This window comes from Penicillium bovifimosum (genome assembly GCF_028826915.1).
Source record: "Penicillium bovifimosum strain IBT 22155 chromosome Unknown utg000005l_segment0_segment0, whole genome shotgun sequence".
NCBI classification, from domain to species: domain Eukaryota; kingdom Fungi; phylum Ascomycota; class Eurotiomycetes; order Eurotiales; family Aspergillaceae; genus Penicillium; species Penicillium bovifimosum.
The window spans coordinates 3,717,036-3,733,976 of NW_026622714.1; the positions used below are offsets into that span (position 1 = coordinate 3,717,036).

Genomic DNA, 16,941 nt, shown 5'->3' on the forward strand with positions numbered 1-16,941 from the left:
AGACCAGAATGGTGACAAGATCCTTCTCGGGCCTTTCGCCACGTCGCCCGTTATTGCAGACCCCGAATCTACTGGTTCGTCTCGGAACGTAATGTCAGATCCGGCGCCCACACTCATGTCTGATTTGCCGCAAGGCTACGTGATTTCGTTTTCACTAAGGTCACTGCGCCACGAGGCACGCCGGATCCTTGAATGGTTTAAAGACCATACCAGTGGCAGTCAGTGGATTGTGGTTCTTGGTCTGTCGTCAACCATGATTGAAACCCTTACGACCGAACGCAACGCCCTTCACGATGTACCGTATCGCTTCCAATGGGAGGGCACGACTGGCCTGATCGAGGTTGTCCCCAGAGGAGAACATGAGGGCGCTACATCACAGTTCTCTATGGTAATCCACGATGAGCTTAAAGCTATGGGCCTCCCTCGTGAGGTGGTTTGGGAGGTGGTTTGGGTTGGATCTAAAAGATACCGCTCCGAGACAACAAGTTCAGTCCGGAGACGATTGTTGATTGGTCAGAGGGAGATCTACTGTAAACAATGACTGTTCTCTGGTCAATTGCATAATAGCATGGCCTAGGTATGTTCCAGGTATGGCGACAACTTCACCATACGACCGGATATCTTCCATGACCTTTTTGCCATGGGAGGATCTCGCCGGCCGCGAGTTCCTCACGCACTGTCCGCCGGATGTACCCCCTCGTCATCGAATTGTGGCTCTTTTAGGCACGACAGATCTCAACAATGCAAGCCGGCCCGGTGGCGACGGGTGGTTTGTATCAGATTGCTACCTTTTCCATTATCTCCTTGCCCAGCAATTCTAACGTCGTATGAAGCATGAAGATAGGTATATATCGGAATTAAACTGATTCATGTTGCAATCCATACCCTCAATTTGGCGATTAAAACTGTGAATATGATCTGAGTTATGTGGTGCGCCTCCATCGTTGGGGCTGTACCTCCATATATATATCTCCCCGGGGATGTCTGTTGCCAGGACTACCTCAGGTAAGTGCCACCGGGCTGCCATCCAATCCCACTAACTCTGTCAATGGATGTTCCATCCAGCCTAGGTAACTAGTAGGCAGCAATCCGACTAGAGGAGAGTCCGTGTAACACCGAGTGGATGACAAGGTTTCAAGGATTTAAGCTTGTTGACCTCATGAATGGTATCAAAAAGTTAAGTAGCACATAAATCAAGCATTAATATCACATTGTCAATCTAATTAATAACGTCGCTTTTTAAGTATCCACTAGGTCCTTCCTTTCAATCATTCCCAACCATCTAAAGCGAAGGCTTTTCATTTTTGAGACCCCCGAACTGATTCCTCCATAGGTTTTGATACTTCCCACCCTCCTTCTTCAGCAGCTCTGTATGTGACCCACTCTCCACAATCTGACCCCCATGCATAACAAGAATCCGATCCGCATTGGAGATAGTAGAAAGTCGATGCGCAATGACAAAGGTAGTGCGCTGGGCTCTCAGTCGGTCCAACGCAGTCTGAATATCCGACTCCGTGCTCGAGTCCACCGCACTTGTCGCTTCATCCAGCAAGAGAATCGGCGATTTTTTCAAGAAAACTCGAGCAATGGCTATCCGCTGTAGCTCACCACCAGATAACTTAACACCCTGCTCACCCACGGTGGTGTCGTATCCGTCGACGAAAGTCAGGATCTTCTCGTGAATAGCCGCGGCTCGGCAAGCTTCGTGGACCTCTTCGTCCGTGGCTGATGGCCGGGCATACCGCAGATTCTCGATTATCGAGGCGTTGAACAGGACCGGATCTTGTGGTACGACGCCGATGGCCTGGCGTAACGAGCTGAGAGTGACATCACGAATATCCTGGCCGTCGATCTCGATATGGCCTGAAGTCACATCGTAAAGCCGGAGGAGAAGTCTGAGCATTGTTGTCTTTCCTGAACCAGTCATTCCCACTAGTGCGACCGTAGTACCGGGATCAATGGAGATATCCACGTCCTTTAGAGTCTGTAAGCGAGCATCGTATGCGAAATTCACATGATGGAATGTAACACGCCCGTCGCAGGCTTTCAATGGCACGGCATTCTCCCTGTCTGTGACGCTGGGCTTCGATTGGAATAGGAAGAGTAAACGCTCTGCGTCAACTAGATCCGAGACGAGCCAGCGATACCGCGCGGAGAGATAAGCCAATGGCGAGATCAGCGAGGACCAGTACTGGATAAAGAAAACGAAGTCTCCCGTTGAGGCGCGCCCTAGGGAGATCTCATGCACAATTAGCGACGAGAGGCCAACGAAGCAAATCGGCTTAAGCATATCCATGAACGACCTGCCAACTGCGCGGCGTCGGTTAAACCGGGCACTGGCATCTAGACATAGGTCAACTGCTTCGCCGAAGCGGGATCGCTCATACGCGAACTGGTTGAAGTATGTGACTGTCTGCCAGCCTTGTACGGCCTGATGCATTATGCGGGCTTCGGTTCGTTGCGCTTGCGTGAGTTCCCGTCTAGACTCCATGCTCCAGTTAGAGGTATAGACCTCCACTGACACATATAGAATGGCAACCACCACGACCAACAGGGAGGCGTAGGCGTTGAACTTCAAGTAGAAAACAACACAAGCGATGCATAAATCGGCTAGTGTCGGGGCGATGTCTAGAATAGCAGCTTCCAGCAGATTATTCAGTGCTGCACCTTGGTCGATGGATTTCATAACTTCTGCCGAGTCATTTTCGATATGAAAGTCCATTGATAAGCCCATGACATGGCTGAAGGCAGCGTTGGTGATCTGCCGGTAGGAGAATTGTCGGATTGGAATCTTGACGAGGGATTCGATCAGGCCCAGCCCAGCTCCGCCGCGGATGAGCTGTAACAGCGCCCACTTTCCTAGCGAGGTATACGGGGTCTTGTGCGCGAAGATGCTGTCAGTGACATCCGCCAGTTGCTGAGGGATGAGGATGTTCAGCACTCGGTGACATGATAAACAGAAGATGCTGACAGCAATGCAAAACTGGACTTTGCGATTATTCCTCGGTACCAAGTAGGGTAAAAAGATCGCAAACCCTTTCAGATACTCCCACCAACCACCCAGTGTTTGCAGTTGCTCATTGCGGAGCCGTTTCTTGCGCGCGGCTGCATCGTTTTTCTTTGTGCCGGTGTCCGACTCGCTCCCACTCTCGGAATCCAAGCTGCTGTTGTCCGAGTGGTTGCCGTCCAGTGCACCGTATCCCGTCCGGTTGCCGTTGAGGAAGGGGCGAGCCTCGTCCGAGGTCTTCTTCGTCGTCTGTCTGTTTTGAAGGAGAATCACACTCACCACGCAGACAAGCAAGGCTAGTCGAACTGCAGAAATGGAAATCTGCGTGATTGGTGCCCATCGTGTTGGTTTGAGACACAAGGAGAGCGCAAGGAGTGGTGCCTCGAAACCAGCGGTGACGAGCGAGGCTCCAGCCACTTCGTACTTGTACGGTCTCTGTTGTCGCAGCCACAACGCAGACCAGACAACGACCTGAGAGGTCGTATGTACCAGAAATGGTTGGGAACGGTCGAAGTCATCGGTGGCGATGTCCAAGACGGTTTGACTGACATAGGTGAAAACAATCAGGGCAATCAAGATAGCCCGGGGTCGGATTCGGCGCTTGAAGCGAGCACTCTTTCTTTTCTTGACCGGGGGACGATTGAATAAAACACATGTCACAAGGTAAAGACTGGCAACTAGAGTACAGCTGTAATGAAGGACCCGAGACGCCAGCTGTGTCTCCATGATGGGAGGTGGGACGAACGAGGCTCTACTAAGCCCACCCTAGCAATGGGTGGTTCTTATAGAGATTTCAATGTTGAGCCTCATAGCTATATCTAGAACCTTGGTATCTGCCTAAGCGGTTCCTTATTGGACGCCCCGGGCACCGGTGTTCATGCGCGATTGTCATCCAACGAAGTGCTGCGCCAGGGGGGCTGGAGAATGAAGGGAGTCCAAGCGGGCGTCAAACCAAAAACTGGGCTGTGGCTGTCGGCTTTTCAAAAAGAACTTATTGGACAACCTGCAGATCGAAATGGAATGTAGCCTACTATGTACACCGTTGATGCTCCTGCAATGCTTTGATTGAAGGGCCATATAATTTATAACGTTGAGACCATACAGACTACAGTGGCTGGGTTGGCCCGTGAGGGCCGTGACTCATTTTTAAGGAATATCAGGGGGAAAATATTTGATATCTTTTCATTCTTTTATCTTCTGACGGCTAACTTGAAGATATCCAGTCAATAGCTTGCCACAGAATGTCCCTGACTCCCTTATACGAACTCATCCCAACAATTTGACTCACGTTTAGGTACTTGGCGGTTGAGTAGCCTATGAAATACCTACATACTCATAGGGCCTGCCTATATCAGAGAGTGTTAACACCTTCAACCCAGCTGGGATTGCCGCTTTGAGTCCCCCTTGGTGGCTGGAACAGAAATCCAGCGAAGACCATTGCAACTGGTTTCGGGATTCGCCAGAAACGGGATCTGGCAGATATGATACATTGCAGAGTGCAACAGTTGCAAATACACTGAGTGTTTGGGAGCCGTCTTCATTGTCTGTTGCCACTTCCACTGGGAAGAGTCAAGAGTCAAGACAAGCTGTGATCAGGTCGGCTCAGCCGTAACGACCTGTTAGCGAGAATCACTGACATTGCAAGGCTGACACAAATATCGAAAAGCACATTAGCGTGTTGGAATTTGGCGTTAACCCCGGGTTTACGCCACCGCGAGTTCTAATTGAGTCAGGTCTGAAACGAAACGGCGGGAGTTGGTCAGTCCCATTCCCCCATAGGGCAATTGGCTGTGGCTTGATTAGACCCAACAGAGGGCTTGAACATTCAACGTGGCCCTGCAAGCAATATATGGAGATATATGGCGCATCGGAATCCGTGTCACAATGCGCCTAGGTAGAACTAACTGGTCTTGCGCCCTGAAGTTGTACCATTCCGTGTCTCAGACCACTGTTTAAGAAACGTTATCTAGGTAGTCAGCCTGGGCTGCATGGATATGCATAATCAAGGGCATTCGGCCTGATACTCCACTGATCTATTTTTGACCTCAATGCAGTTCCCTGAGATGGCCTACCTGGTTGGCTTTGGTCCCTCACACCCGAAGGTTTGCTTGTAGACAAGATACTCGATCTGGAGTCAAAAAAATAGCATAATTCCATGAGAACGCCTAACTAACATGGCTGGGAGACCTGACAAGTGAATTGAACTTCAGCGTGATCCGGGTACTGCTGTATTATGTACATAGCAATGTTGAAGTAGCAAGTACCCATGAGCCCATCCGTCAAAACCATCTTGAGGTAGTATTCCTGTCTCTTGAGACCACCAGAAGGAAAGATCTCTCAGTCATACGGATTATAGGTATATCGTACAAGGGGACGTCGCCAGGGTTTGGTCATGTCGCATGTTTCCCAAGTGCAATCTGAGACTGCGGGAAACGGTGTTTACTGGCCCATCGGCCGGAGGGGGTTCTGCCGGGGGAGCATCATGGGAGGTCCGCGGGCGCGGAGCCAGGCATCGTTGACGGGACCCTCGTTGCGAATGACGCTACCGACGGACATGAAGAGGCTATTTGGAGATGGCTTGGTTAGCGGTCGATTCTCGAAAAAAAACGCAGCATATGTCCCAAGACTAGAGATCCAATCTTACCCGAACATTCCACCTGAGCCCAACATGTACTTGCCCAGAGTCCGCATGACACCGTTGGGACCAGCGCCGTACTGGAAAATCGTCACCGTACCTACTCCGGTCAGCTTTCCAGGCCCTCTTGTCTCTTGGCCAGGTTTACGAGCACAACGAACCGATAATGAAGCCCATGATACCGCCGACAGCTGTGGTGAAGCTAGGTTAGCAACCTCCCGATAAACAAGGCTCGGTCGTTTTGCGATCACATACTGGAACCCATCAAGGCGCCCATTTTCACTAGACTCCCGTTAACTCATCGCCCTAAGACCAATGTTGCGCTCTGAACAATAGGATCACCAAGGTGATCTATACTGCTCAAGAGCTGGGTTATAGATGACATACTCTTGTCGAAAGTCGAGGGACCGTGTGGGCCCCCTTGGGCGGGAGGACCAGCTACCACAGGCATTATGAAAGGCAGAAAGTAAACGTCTTAAAGAAAGAAATACAGCTAGCGGTAGCCGAGCTGAACGAAGCAACTGTTGTAAGAGTCGAAGAATGAGCTCTTTTTCCGTCCCCAGCTTGATGCTTCTCCGCCTTGATCAGGTGACTTATAACGGGGTTGATGAGCACACGTGCCGAATGCACACGTGACCAATTTTGCCTGGCGGCGTCAAGGGAGTAGGAACGAGTGGCCGTTCTTGCGCTTCTGCCCAGGTTTCCTCATGGCAACTATCTCCGACTTCTGATTCCTTTCTCGTTACATCCTCTAAAGGGCTGCCTGACGCCTGTGCCGAGGCGGCAGTCCCGTCTTGTGCTTCTATCAACGTCCTGGCGTGTGAGACCGGTCGCTCACGATTCTCCGTTCACACACCTCCTGGAACCTGGGGCACTCAATTATTACGGCTCCTGAGATCTCTTGGTTCACTTCAAAGAAGTAAGCTTATTGTCCAACCCCCTACAATCGTCTATTGTGGGGTCGAGGTAAGACCTCGACACTAGGGGTCGAATTATTTGTCTCTCATCCAAACAGCCACTAACGCGACCGTTCTGATTTTAGTTGGCCGACTGAGGCTCCAATCACCCTTGCGCGCATTCAATATTCCTATCTCTCGGACATACATCGAACTTTCTTAGACGTTGTTCTCTCTACCTTTTCACATCCCCACGGAACTCGGCCCCTTTTTTACAAACTCGCGACTGTGAACGCGCTTCGTGCTCCGTCTAGATATATCGTTCTCTCCAATTATTCGCATCCTTCTCCATGACTGCTGTGGCATCTCCGCCTAGTGTCGAATCGGGGTCTCGCTTGGGATGGTACAGCTCTGCTAACGGCGGACAAGGAGCTTTGTCTTCAGTAAATGCGGACGACGGGTCACGGATGTTTATGCCACGGAAACAGGTTCAACGTTCGAACTCCTCTTCCTCCCTAGGGTCGAACTCTTCGACATCCTCTACGTCTACCGTGACCACTACTCCACAAGACACCCATGCCGCGCAGAGTGCCGCCAGTGACTCAGGAACTTGGTCCGCAGCCAAAAAGAAGCCCTCGAAAAATCTCTGGCCCAGCTCGAAGTCCGAGCCGGTATCAGGGGTAACGAACGCGCGATCGCAGGCAGTGCCGGCTTTTTCCTCGGGTCCAAGCGCATCGTCTACAATGTCCGCAATGCATCAACCTCAAAACATCGTCCCTTCGCAGCAGATGCAACCTCCCTCGCAGCAAAATGGCATCCGTACGCCAAATGGACAGCCTTCCGACAATCCAGCGGTCTTGATATTGTCGCCAATGAACGGCACCTTTGACAGGAAGCAGATCAACGTGCCATGTTATCCCGAAGTCCTGCGAATCGGGCGGCAGACAAATGCCAAGACAATGCCCACGCCTGCCAATGGCTTCTTCGACTCAAAAGTTCTTTCTCGCCAGCATGCTGAAGTATGGGCCGACAGGTCTGGAAAAGTCTGGATTCGAGACGTCAAATCGTCAAATGGCACATTTGTGAACGGTCATCGACTCTCCCAGGAGAATCGAGAGTCGGAACCACACGAACTGCGAGAGGGTGATACCTTAGAGCTGGGTATCGATATTGTCAGCGAGGACCAATCCACCATTGTTCATCACAAGGTTTCGTCTAAGGTTGAGCATGCCGGGACTGCTTATGCCGCTGCACCTAGTATCCTTGATCTCAACTTCGGGGACCTCGATCCCGCCTCCGGAGGCGGTCTTCTCCCTTCCCCATTGAGCCAACCGCTTCCTCATATACGCGGACGGGCTGGTAGCAACGCGAGCAGCAGGAGCTCCCAGAGCGTTGCCAGCACTCAGCTGAATGCTTTACATCAACAACGGCAAATGAACTACTGGAACTCGCCAATCTCTATTGAGCAAGTTGTCAAGCGGCTTACGGTACGGATCATGGGCTATCATCATACTACCGTCTTGCTAATGTTTCATAGAGCGAAATGAAAGCCGCAAAGCAACAGACAATGGACCTTCACCGAACCGATGAATATTTGACGACAATCATGAAACCAGGCTATGCAGAGAAAGAGAAACATGCCAAGCCGTCTCCCTTAGAGAGCAATGCTCATCGCCAGATAAATGGCCGACCCAAAATGCCTCGGATCGACTCGTTTTCCAGATTTTCTGATCCACCCGCCCCTCCTCCTCAACAGCCTCTGCCGGAGAAACCTGATGCTTTGTCACGAAGTGCTTCTGAATCTTTCTCGTCTCTGAAGCGCAGCGACACGGAGAAGGCGAAGAGTGGCACAGGTTCACCTGTCTCCCGTGATTCCAGCCAAATCTTGAATCTCATTGAGGCGCTATCGTCCGCCAAGCGAGAGATTGAAACACAAGGAAGACGTGTCAAAGAACTAGAGACCGTATTGACTGAGGAGCGAACTGCTCGCAAATTGGCCGAAGATAAACTTACTGAATTGGAGATGCGCTCCGCATTGGGTGCTGGAGGAGTCCACACTGAGAAAGGCATTGTTCCACCTACAGAGAACGGTGTCCTTGAAACAAAGGAGGAGGCCGATGGAGATGTAACTGTGCAAGTTAACGGCGTCCACCCATTGGAGACTCCCGTTGATAGTGACATCCAGACGAGCGCACCTGTGGAAGACAAGTCCGCTGAACTTCAGGCCCGTTTGGAAATCTTGATGGAGGAAATGGCAGAGATGAGAAAGCAGATGACGTCTTTCAAAGACCGTGCCGAGAAGGCTGAAGATGAGAATGCCCATTCTCGCAAGTCATTGGCCGAAATGGTCGAGGCATTACGACAGGAACGCGCTCACAAGGCATCGGTGAAGGTGCTTGACAAGAAAATCGATACGCATGACGGCGAGCAAAGCACTGACTCGGCGGTATTCTCGCTTGCGAGCGATGAAATCTTGACGGAGTCCAAGCCGGAGGCTCTTCCATCACATAGCCTCGACGTTATTACCTCGCACAAGGCCATAGATGCTGCAGCCGCCGGCTTTGCAACACAACGCCGTCAGCACAGCTATGTTGGAGAAGCAAGTCCTTATGCGTCCATGTTTGGCGTGGTATTACTAGGAGTGGGTTTGATGGCCTATCTCAACGGTTGGCAAAAGATGGACAAATGAACCAGCTTGGCCTCATGTGCTACTTATGGGGTTTGGTGTTTTCTGGTTATTCCTATTGCATAGGCATTTGCATTGCCTGAATTTCCCTCTTACCTTTCTCATCGGCTTTCACTTTCCGCCAGTCATGATTCTCTGGCGATGAACGTGCTGGTCGTCCTTCTCTCTATTGAAGATAACCCTCTTCTTGTCTTCATACACCGAGCCCTGCTCGTTTAACTCACACTGTCTCTCTTATCTCACGAATTTTTGATGACTTTCTTAAGATCCCGCCCAGGGACTTTCTTCTCGGTCGTTTGTTCCGACGTCCTATCATCCCCCTCTTTCCTACTATCTCATTTCTCATTGTTTTCTTCTTCTACCTACTATGTCACTATTAGCCCGTCGCCTTCTTTTGGAAATCGACATCTCTCTTTCTCTTTTGTCTGTACATGATGGGGAAAACAAGGATACTTTCATGACTTGAGCCCTCTTTTCGAACATCTCCTTTAATTGGGTGGTTTTCAGGCCTTGTCATGCACAGGACATTGAGCGTATTAAGGAGTTTCATTAGTGCTATTTCATATTATTCATGCCACATTTTATTCATGCCATTTGGTTCCGCTGGCAGATGTGAATATCCATATTCTCTTTTAAACTTGTTCATTGGAGCAGTACTGTTACCCTATGGCCTCATCTCCGTCTCTTTCCTTTCATGCTAGTCTTTCCAGCATCTAGTCAGCGCCTCGGTTTATGTCCAAAACTGTGATGGGGCGTCTGCTGTGGCTGAACCAGCCTTTTGATTCTTAGGGACAATCTTGATGTACATGACTTCCCGCTAGGTGATACTCTAGCAATAAATGAATAGTCCATTCTGTGATTCTGCTCGGGTCCTTTATGGGCCTGCGTGATGTGGGTATCGCATTGGTGGAGAATTATACACTGGGTATTTGCAGTAGATGCAGGCTGGTAAGACGAAGCATCAGATTGTGGTCTGGTTTTGAGTGTCCTCGCCAGTACTCGGGATATGTATTCGAGCGAGAAGGCATCTTGGATGGGTAGCTGGGTTGGCGTATGGCCACCATGAGCGTGCCGTTGGATCGTGATCACTCGGCGGGATGTGGGTGAAATCGGTATGCTCGTTGGCAATCCCCGAGCTTAGCCACAGTCGTGTGACAGTGCGGGATATCCAGCCGCAGATGTGGATTAGAGCAGCTCAGCTGCATCAGAGCAATGAGTGGTGGTCCAGCAATCAGCTCTCCAATTTCGTGGGAATAAACGTCGGAACCATCATAGACGTTTTCACTTGAGGCGGACAGCAACCTCAACCATCTTGATCCACCTCGTCCGGCTCTCAGGCAGCTCACCATCATCTGCAGCAGCAGCAGCAGCAGTCTGACGTTTTCTCTTCTTCGCAACAGACTTGGACTCCGGCTTGGAGTCCTGATTTCCCCCTCCAGTCTCTCCACTCGCATTAAGCTCCTGCTCTTGCTGCCGCTGTCGTTTCTGCTCCTCTTTCTGTTTCTTCTCCTCATCCTCAACAATATCATCAACAACAAGCACACTTCCCGTCTCCACACGAACCGAATACTCAGCCTCCTTCTCCTCAAACCATTTAGCAATATTCAGCGTCTTCTCAATAGCCCTCCCCGTCGCCTTGACAAGCACCTCCTCCCGCTTCTCCGAAACCTTAGCCAGCTCGTCGAGTATCTGTTTCTCCGTCTTGCGCGAGTCCTCCAGGTTGATGTTCGCAGTAGCGCGCTTCTCGGCTTGGAGAAGGAGTTTCTGGGTGCGCTTGACTGCGCTCATGAACGGCGTTTTCGTCGATACGTAGACAATCTTCGGCACTGAGGCGCCGGCGTATGGCGAGGCAATTGGCGCATGGGGTATGGGGCGCTTTTCGACTTTGGCGTCTGTTTGGGTAGTGGTTAGCGATTGGGATCTTTTTGGTTCTTTGCTTCTGGTGGGGGACCTGATTACGTTTTGGGAGTGCGATGAGGTTTTCGTTCTTTTTCTCGAACTTGTAATTCTTCTCCAGTGGCCCTTTCATGGCTGAGTGCTTTGCTCGAATGGGTAAATTTGCGGAGTTAGGGCGAGCTTGGGGAAGTATTCGAGCTGCGCGTCTTATCGTCTGTCTTTTTCTGCCAGGCGGAAGGCGGAGATATGATCTGGTTATGTCATCGCCGTCCTAATTGGGAAGTTGTGTACACACAGTATTTCGTGCTGGACTTTAGACGAGTCACGAGACTTCCCATTTCACCTGATTGGGTGGCTTATTTAGGAATAGGCGTTTACTTTCTCGATCAGAAACAAACAGCAAGCCAGCCGACAAACATACTGAGTACTTAGCTCCTTGATTCTCCAACAAACTGCAAACAAAGAAAAATCCCACTGATCAGAAATGCAATGACAAATAAACTATCGTTGGCTTCTAGTTACTAACTACGGAGTAACTAGTTACCTACTCCGTAGGTGACCCTAACATTTGGACAAGCTCCCTATGGCTGTTGCCGTTGGGATCTCATCCTCTAGCGCCCAGCCATCAGCCCCTCACGTGGCACTACGCCCCCATGATCACTAGTAGGACTGTAGGACTAGGACCAATTTTCCGGCCAGCGTGAGGTGCGCAGATGCACGCTAGCTCTGTTGTGATCTTCTTCGACTCAAATGCTTAGAACCGACGACCCGTAGCCGAGAAATTGGACAGGTAAATAAGTACGGGAATGATACCGAGGTTCATATCACACGACATCATCGAGTGGTGCTTTGTGTTTGACACAGTGGGCCCGGATGTAAACATGGTCATCCCCGGATAGGCTAGATCGGATAGGGTCCCGAGGTCCAGGACTCCAGGTGTGTTCTTTGTCACCTATCGGGTTGGCCGGTTTGCTGCATGTCGGGAAGAAAGGAAGGTCATTCGGAGATCAGAAAGCTGCAGCTTCTGTGGATATATGAATTGCGATGCGATCTGTAGGAGGGTGTATCGTTGTTATGATGGTGAAATGAAATTCTGGGAGGCGGTTACCCGATCTGTGTGACTGTACCTGAGCGTAGTAGTACACAGTACAGTATGTATGTACACACTCGGGCTTGCTAGATGAAGGTTCTTCGGTTAAGGAGGCCGATAAGGTGTAAAAGGGGTTCTTTGTATCAAGTGGAGAATAGAGCTAGGCCTGAATAGGAGCTTCTCCAGAAGGCTCAAAGCTCCTGTCTTGTACGGAGTACCCCATAGGTACCTAAAGGGGGTTTGCTTGGGCATCTCTTTCAAGATCTTGCTTTTTTCCACTTTCCTTTTTGACCACGGTGCTATGCCGATATAGTTAGTCAGGGGCAAACACAAAATGAAAACGAATGTGGAATTGGTCCGTTGGATAAAACAGCTGGTGACGGTCTGAATTTTGTGGCAACATAATCATCTCATCTCGCTACCGAGACCGTCACGCGGCGGGCGAGACGAAGGATAAGGTCAAAGTGCCTGTTTCAAGGCCTAGCCTAGTGTTCACCCGACTGACCGGTAACTGGGAGCCAGAGGATCGCGTGTTATGCGAGGATCTACTCCGCAAGTCCGCAAATGAAGAGATGATGAAATGATCATCGTGAGGACGTCCTGAAGAGGTTTCTCCGATTTTCCTCGAAGCCGTTGACGGAAACCAATAGTACAGACGACGTACTCCCACAGAGCAAACAAAACGTCTTGACGATCATGGCGTCTGGACTGCAGGATCGACATACGCCTCGAGCTGGAATCTGATCAGGTGATACCCGCCAAACTTGTTTGGGAAGGTCGAGGATTCCCAGAGCTGGGGGTCATGTCGATCAATGTCGGGCCTTTTGTTATGCCGTTCTGACATGGGAGTGTCGGGCTATGAACAAGCTTGATCCTTGTTTTTGTTTTGAGCCTATGGAGGAATTCAAGAATTAGCAGATGTAGCGAATGATCTGGACATTGAGGTACATGGCTCTGGAGTCAGACCGACCTGTCATGTTTGCAAGACAACGAAAACCTGAGGCATAACTGAATTGGCGCCTCAGGCAACTAGGGCTTCTACTGTAAGCCCGCATGGGCAATTTTTCAACCATGGAAAGCACATGTTTGACCCATGGATGACATCTCCAGGCACGGCTATTTGTTGATCTACCAGAGTCTCGCTCATATTTGGTCTCCACGACCTCTGGGGACCTGGGGATTGTCAGGGTCTTTGCCTTTACAGGCATAATGGACGTCGTAGTGCTTGGGACAGAATACGGAGTATATTAAATCCCGGTTTTCTGTTCCGTGTGATTGCTCTGAGTCTGACGGTTTCTTTTCTTTTCGCGTGGACACAACACAACGGGTTGCCGGTGGTCTCATCCGCGGCGGATTGCGTACGCACCACGATGGCCCCACGGGCCCACAGGCAGATCGAAGCGAAGACAATCGTGATCGGATCTAAGAACAACCAGTTCAGTCATCACCTGTAATAGGACAGTCCAAGAGTCCATTGCCAGAAATAATGACGGAATTGAGGATATGGGATAGTCCTGGCTCATGCAGGTGGTCAAATCATCTCGAATTTTTCCAGGGGCGAAACAAAGTACGTTGCCACAACATGAGCCACAAACCGAAGATCCTGTAAATTCTGTTTGTACGACACAAGCTGAGGAGATATGCACGAAGTACTCCGTAGCTGGGGGCGGATCTCCGATATGTTTGTATTGTAAATTGACCAGTCCTGTTTGGCACCAAAAGTACCACGCGTTTTATGTGTCTGACATGACTAAAATGCGTTGCCTGGCTTAACGGCTGCTCAGTTGCAGGCCACGATGATAGTTCTGCGTGCACCCCATCTTCATTTGAATGCAAGGCAACGGGCAACCTTGAGCCGGAATATGACGGGGAATATGACGGGGATTGTGAATCCAGGCCACAGGCTCTTGGCTTAGAACCTCCCTAAAGAGGAATGGTGGTGAGCTACTGTAGCAGCCCAGTGGGGCCCAGAAATAGCACCAACGGCTGTCTCTGAAGCATTCCACGCCAATGGTAATTCATAGGATCGGGGCTAATGACATCTTCCAGCGGGTCGGTGCAGGTGGAGTACCCTTAATAACCAGAACCCATGGAACTGGACTCGGAGAGGAGGGGGGCTATGCCTGAACAGAATTAATTCAAATTGATTGAAATTGATTAAAACGAAAATGATGGAACTTGATTGTTTCGCGCATTTTTGCGTTTAAGCCGAGTCTCCACTGTTCCAAAGGCCTGGCCATCAACGAGTACACACTACACACTACTAATTCTTTTGTATGGGACTCATCCCCCTCAGCATTTTCATCTTCTTATTCTCCTCTCTTTTACCTTCTTGTCTATCAAATATTACATTCGCTTTCTCCATCATTTATCCGATCTTTGTTACATTTCTATCCATCCCTCTCTACTCAACCCTTGGAAGGGTTTTAAGACGTGTCTCACGTTTCAGTACTCGGAAGCTAGCCTTCGAAGCGGCTTTTTGTGTTTTTTGCATACATCAGATCTGGCGTGCAGGGAGATCCGAAAGATCGCATCTTCTGATTGGTCCTGCTATTCAAGGGATACCGCAAAACCAACTACTTGCCAGCCGCGAAACCTCCGCGTAACCTTTTTTTCTTTGTCGCCCTGCTTGGCAACTGAGTCAAAAGTACTGATCCAATCCACCGGGTCTCTACATCAGCCTTCTTATTCCCAATAGAGCATATCAAGTCACAACCCCTTTGACGGTTTCTGAGCTATCCCAGCCGCCAACGACCATAACTACTGCTCTTTAGCCACTGGAACTTGTTCTCCCTCTTTCACGCTCTCCATCCTCCTCACATCTGCAAACTCACATCTTATCCATACTATGTCTGTTGGCCACCGTTATGAGAAGTCGGACACACCCGATGGATCAGGCTTGACGTGGATCTTTGATCATTGCCTTCGTTACGCCGATTGCTACGAGATCTCCCTTCGTGCTGCATACGAACTCAATAGCCAGCCAGTGCATAATGCTATGGGTGGCTCCACTATGCCTCGGACGTCTTCCCTCTTTTCAGCCCGCAATTCCGTCTGGTCTAAGAATTCTCGCAACTCCAAAGCGTCTTGCTCCTCCGACGCTTCCTCACACGACACCAATGCCGAATTCCGAGCCTGTTTGACCCGAACCGTTTCCGAGTTGCCTTCTCAGCCTTGCACTCTCCCGCCGAGCTTCATCATCTCCTTCGTGCGCCGCTGCTTTTGTTTGGATCTGGCCTATGTCGACTTCGCCCAGGCCTTGACGGCTCTTGATTACATTAGGGATCTTCAAAACCGCTGGAAAAAAGAGACTCAAGCCGCCTTTAATAGACTCAATGTCGGTCCTGCCGATGTCCGTGATCCTGAGAGCTCCGAATTGGCTCGCGACTACCCCAATGTACTAGAGTGGTACAAAGAGCTCAGCTCCAAGGCACGCACCATTGATTTCATATACACTCAAATCTATGTCGGCTTGCGCCGTTGGGTAAGTCCAATCTTGAGGTTCAATCTGCGTGGTTCGTGTCTAACAAATGTTCCTGATATAGGTGCTTGTCAATGAGATGATGCTAGAGCCGTTTAACAAGGCCAACTGCCTCGCACTTCTTAACACTTTGTTCCCACCTATTCACCCCGGCAGCACTGCTCCAACACAGCAGTGTTCGATCGCGGCCCTTCAAGCCCATCGCGATACTTTCTTCAGTCTTATCACAAATTTCGAGGCCGATCCCTCGATCCTGGAACCTATCATGGCGCAGGGCGCTCGACCAGGTGAAGAGAACGGATGGCCCGCACTTCATGAGGCCATTGAACGATATATGACTGCCGTCCTCGAGACAATCGACGAGTGCACTTTGGTCACCGAGCCATGCCAGATTGGCAGCTCCGGCGTGCAACGCCGCATCGACTCGGGCATAAGCTTCACATCCCGTCCTAGTGGTCCCTCATTTGAGGAGGCCGAAAAGGAGGACGAAAAGCCCCTTCCCCATTTCCCAGAGTTGAGGCAAAGCGCCAGCAAGTATGGCTCGTTCCTGGATAGATTCGCACTCTCGGGGTGGAACAAGAAGAAGGATCTGGCGAAGGAGCAGGGAAAACAAAACAAGAAGGAGCAAAGCAAACAAGAGAAAGAGCTAGCTCGCAGCCTGAAGAAGATGCAGTCGTGTAAAGAGCTCAGCAGCACCAAGGCCTCAGCTCGCTTCAACAAGAAATTCTCCTTTGAATTGACCGATGAGAAGCGCGCACGTATGATTCATGAAGCCAAATCTCGCAAGGCATCCATCGACTCTGGGGTCGCTGAACCCGTGATTGGCCAGGCCATATAACTCCTGCTTCTTGCAATTTCTCCCTCAGGAAAAACGAAAACAACACCCACCAAAAAAACAACAGCGGCAAAAGAGGAGCCTGTTTTGGCTCCATATCCCCTACATTTTTATCCAAGCGACTGCTTGACAGCCAGCTCATTCGCAGTCAACTCATATTCTTATTCTCGCGGCAGCCGTCCCTCTGCCAGCACAGGTTTCATTCGGAGCTATCGCTCCATGTTTTGCTACGGACAAAAAATGGCGTTCAGATGGAAGCATATGGGGGTGTTCATTAATGATTGATGTCTTCATGATAGCGTCCATCTCACTGGGTTGAGAACTTGAAATTACATATCCTTATCTTATCCTTATATTATCATTATCATTTTTCATTTCTCTCTCTTCGTCTCATTAGATCCTAGTAGACTGGTAG

The 16,941-nt window shown here is 50.2% G+C and overlaps 6 protein-coding genes across 6 annotated transcripts; 3 read left to right on the plus strand and 3 right to left on the minus strand.

Annotated features, from left to right (window-relative positions):
* Positions 1-91: 91 nt before the first annotated feature.
* N7515_006607 (uncharacterized protein) lies at positions 92-821 on the plus strand (the record flags this gene model as incomplete). Its single annotated transcript, XM_056667351.1, has 2 exons — positions 92-530; positions 589-821. The coding sequence occupies 2 exons, from the start codon at positions 92-94 to the stop codon at positions 819-821; spliced, it is 672 nt and encodes a 223-aa protein (XP_056520947.1).
* Positions 822-1,282: 461 nt separating this feature from the next.
* Positions 1,283-3,733, minus strand: N7515_006608 (ABC transporter ATP-binding protein; the record flags this gene model as incomplete). The annotated part of the gene is made up of 1 exon (XM_056667352.1): positions 1,283-3,733. One exon carries the CDS (start codon positions 3,731-3,733, stop codon positions 1,283-1,285), a length of 2,451 nt encoding a protein of 816 aa, XP_056520948.1.
* Positions 3,734-5,446: 1,713 nt separating this feature from the next.
* N7515_006609 (MGR2/ROMO1 family protein) lies at positions 5,447-6,093 on the minus strand (the record flags this gene model as incomplete). The annotated part of the gene is made up of 5 exons (XM_056667353.1): positions 5,447-5,570; positions 5,652-5,742; positions 5,804-5,833; positions 5,898-5,924; positions 6,030-6,093. The coding sequence occupies 5 exons, from the start codon at positions 6,091-6,093 to the stop codon at positions 5,447-5,449; spliced, it is 336 nt and encodes a 111-aa protein (XP_056520949.1).
* Positions 6,094-6,888: 795 nt separating this feature from the next.
* Positions 6,889-9,227, plus strand: N7515_006610 (uncharacterized protein; the record flags this gene model as incomplete). Its single annotated transcript, XM_056667354.1, has 2 exons — positions 6,889-8,025; positions 8,076-9,227. 2 exons carry the CDS (start codon positions 6,889-6,891, stop codon positions 9,225-9,227), a joined length of 2,289 nt encoding a protein of 762 aa, XP_056520950.1.
* A 1,278-nt stretch (positions 9,228-10,505) lies between these two features.
* Positions 10,506-11,253, minus strand: N7515_006611 (ribonuclease P subunit p20 family protein; the record flags this gene model as incomplete). Its single annotated transcript, XM_056667355.1, has 2 exons — positions 10,506-11,116; positions 11,184-11,253. 2 exons carry the CDS (start codon positions 11,251-11,253, stop codon positions 10,506-10,508), a joined length of 681 nt encoding a protein of 226 aa, XP_056520951.1.
* Positions 11,254-15,058: 3,805 nt separating this feature from the next.
* Positions 15,059-16,529, plus strand: N7515_006612 (uncharacterized protein; the record flags this gene model as incomplete). The annotated part of the gene is made up of 2 exons (XM_056667356.1): positions 15,059-15,694; positions 15,756-16,529. 2 exons carry the CDS (start codon positions 15,059-15,061, stop codon positions 16,527-16,529), a joined length of 1,410 nt encoding a protein of 469 aa, XP_056520952.1.
* Positions 16,530-16,941: the final 412 nt, after the last annotated feature.